Below are 3,371 nucleotides of genomic sequence, written 5' to 3'. Positions count from 1 at the left end.
TGAATCAAGCGCATCTTTCTTAGTCAGCCGTGGATGGGAGGGCGGGGGGCAATATGCAGCAATCTGATTGGCCGAAATCTTTTCGTTCTGCCTACGCGCCTATATTCACCGGGTATCAACTTGAGTGACATCTTGCATAGACAAATACACTGAAACCGGCGAAATGCGCGACCGAGTGATATGCGTACTTTTAGAGCATCAAATCGTACCAGCGTACTTTGATGTCAAAATGCGTGCCTGGTACGCAAAATGCGTACAGGTTGGCAGGTCTGCAAACATGAGGGCTCACCTCACGCCACCATCCAGAGATAGCGTTAGCTGCTGACGGCCAAGCTAACGCTAAAAATCAACCAACACTGGACACTCTGAGCTCGACACAACTACCATCAACTGTGAGAAAGAAAGAAAACAACACAGTCCATCACCTACTTCATGTGTGAAGATCTGCGTCCATACAGCTGCTGAAACCAAGGCTTTTGTTACATGCTAAAAACACGTGAACCCAGGTATGTGACTCCACCCCCACGTTTTTTCACCATCACATCTGTTGTGGATTAACTGGTGACAGAGACAGATGTGTGGTAGGCGTGGCCTTTGAGAACCCATTGTCAGCTAAACAGGAAATGAACATTTTGATCGCGTCACACCTCTTTTACATTCATTTAACACTGTCATTTGAAACATGATGTTAAGAACGGTTTGCTGGACATTCATTTTATTAATGGCTCAACTGATCCACTGATGCCCTCCAAAGTAACGTTGAGCCACGGCGATATCAAACCAAGACGAGAGCCAGGAGAGCATCCCGTGTGACATTCAGTAAAGGTTTCACAGTGATAAAAACCTAATGGATTCAAAATGTGAGCGACTTGAGATATATATGTTGTAGTCATGCGATATAAGTCCATACAATAGTGACGTTACAAACAAGGACCACTTGGCTGTTAAACAGTTTTCCCCACAGCAATTAGACTCCTCAATCAGACCAAGTGAACATGGAACTGTTCCTACTGGCACATCATTCATATTAATTATATCCATTTTAGTCCCACAGCTTATTCATTATTGATCTTATTTATTCAATTTGTTGCAACGATGCTAACAAAGGCCATGCCAAAGGCCACACCTACCACACATCTGTCTCTGTCACCAGTTAATCTGCAAACTCTACAGAGAAGTGAAGCATAAAGCTGAGGAATCTTTGAGTACAGCAGGAAGGGTGGCGTTAACCTGTGACTTCAAGGTCAGTGATTCATATGTGACCCTAACATCATCTGACAGAGGACTGGAGACTGAGATTATTATTAAGAGTATATTAGCAAGAACTTACATTTATGTATTTAACCTTTATTTAACCAGGAAGGGTCCCACTGAGTTACAGTAACTCTTCTTCCAGGGAGTCCTGGCCAAGACTGGCGGCAAAAGTTACAAGTACACAAAAGACAAGACAATGGACACATACTAAAACCAAACACAAAGTCAATGAGAACACATTACACTCAGTAAGACACATAACAAGGTAAAACAGACATACTATTGAAAGGCACCAAGTTAGAAGCAGTGACACTGTTCAGTAATGGTAGATTTTAAGAGCTTTTAAATATGTTGAAAGGTGGAAGTGACTCCAGATTTGAGGTGTTTTGGAGTTCACTCCAGGCGTATGGTGCATATGAGGAGAAGTTCTGTTCTTGTTGAAGGAGTGGTTAATAGTATTTTTTCTGATGAACGTGTGCTGTAAATACTAGTATACTAGTACTATAACTATAATATTATTACTTTCAATAATGTTGTTGTAAGCTACTGTCATTACCTGCATCTCTCTCNTAAATAAAATTGATTGATTGATTGATTGATAGTATGATATGTGAGCAGATTTAAAATGTGAAAACGACTCTCGCAGCTCAACAGAAAACTCCATGCATGTGAATGTTGGACAGTTATGTATCGTAACAGCGTCACAGGTTACAGCGTGATGACAGAGGAGGATAGTTTGGCACCAACAACCATGCCACGTTCAAAGTCACTTTAATCACCTTTCTTCATCATGACTACATGCATTGAGTTGCTGCCACGTGATTGTCAACTAGCTATTTGCGCTAAGGAGCCGTTGAACAGGTGTACCTAATAATGTGGACGGTGAGTGTAGTTGCAGATCAATTGGCCAACCAGGCGACACAATCAGTCAATGAATTAATTAATTACCAATAAACATAAAATTAAACAATTTAAATTAAATGTATTAATTGTTTTTAGTCAATTAAATGTTATAAATAAGAAATATAAAATATAATCTGCAGTGTCCTTTAACTTTGTCTCTGTAAGGAACAATAAAGTTATAATTTGACACCGTTAATGGCGGCAGAGACGAGCTAACATTAGCTTACCTTTCTATGAAGTTGTTCCTGGGTGGAGACGTTTTAATGTGAGGAAAATGTGATTTATTTCCCTCTGCTCTCGGGTCCGGGCGGCTGAGACACAAAATAAAAACAGATAATGTTAACGTTTAATCTCCTCGACTGAATCTTCGGTGTTGTCCCTGGTGCTATCCGCCATGTTACCTGAGGCTGTTCCCGCTAACCGAGCTCGGTGCTGCCTGCCGTTGTCTCCTCCTCTGTCCTGTACCCGGCTTTCCTCTACCACGACCCCGCTGTTGTCCAACCGGAGCCGGCTGGACGGGTTTCCTCTCTAAACCCTCAATTAAACTCCGAAAAAACTCCCCTCGTCCCGCCGCCATCTTGGCTCTTCTCGAAGCTGCCGTCGCCAATCACGCAGCCGAAATGACTTCCGGCCACCTTGACTTTATTTGGTCAATAGCGCAGCCACACTGCTAGAGGGCAGTGTAGTTATGATTCTGGATTTATTGATTAATGAAGGCGCCAGTGATTGAGGGATTTTTCTGTCCTTTATGGTTTGCAGAGTGGTTAATTGATCTCTGATAGATATTTGCCAGAATGTAAAACTATCCCATTCTGTGTACTAGAGAAAGCTTACATACAGTAACTCTCTGTATACAGTGTATAAGACAGCCACATTACCCATGATGCAGTGGGAACTGCAGCTTTTTACTGTCACAACAGATTACAGTATCTTACTGTGTGGTGGTAAATAACTGTAGAAATTACACAAATGTTCTGATGAAGGTTTAATAGACCTACTTGTGCTAAATTTGAGGAATTATTTTAAAGTAGTCCATACCCATTGAGTACAGCATACCATACCATGACTTAGTCATACCAAACATTAGAAAACAACACCAACATTGGTCCACAGGGGGAGCCACAGCGATCGGTCGCATTTTAGCCATTTTGAAGCATTTTTCTGTTGTTATAGCGCCACCCAGTTGCCAATTAGAGTTAAATTTCTCCAGTCAC

General features: G+C 41.7%; 1 protein-coding gene across 2 annotated transcripts in view; it reads right to left on the bottom strand.

Annotated features, from left to right (window-relative positions):
* The window catches only part of LOC126386073 (F-box only protein 15-like), a 12,487-nt gene extending 9,745 nt beyond the window's left edge, over window positions 1-2,742 (bottom strand). For both annotated transcript variants that reach the window (XM_050038192.1, XM_050038193.1), the window contains exons 1-2: window positions 2,559-2,742; window positions 2,385-2,468 (exon numbers count right to left, since the gene is read on the bottom strand). In XM_050038192.1, coding sequence (XP_049894149.1) covers window positions 2,385-2,468; window positions 2,559-2,734 — 260 coding nt within the window. In that variant the 5' untranslated portion in view covers window positions 2,735-2,742. The remainder of the gene's footprint in view (window positions 1-2,384; window positions 2,469-2,558) is intronic.
* Between the last annotated feature and the right edge of the window lie 629 nt (window positions 2,743-3,371).

Source organism: Epinephelus moara, chromosome 24 (genome assembly GCF_006386435.1).
Source record: "Epinephelus moara isolate mb chromosome 24, YSFRI_EMoa_1.0, whole genome shotgun sequence".
NCBI classification, from domain to species: Eukaryota; Metazoa; Chordata; class Actinopteri; order Perciformes; family Serranidae; genus Epinephelus; species Epinephelus moara.
The sequence above is the reverse complement of the archived record's forward strand: the minus strand, read 5'-3'. Positions and strand labels throughout refer to the sequence as shown.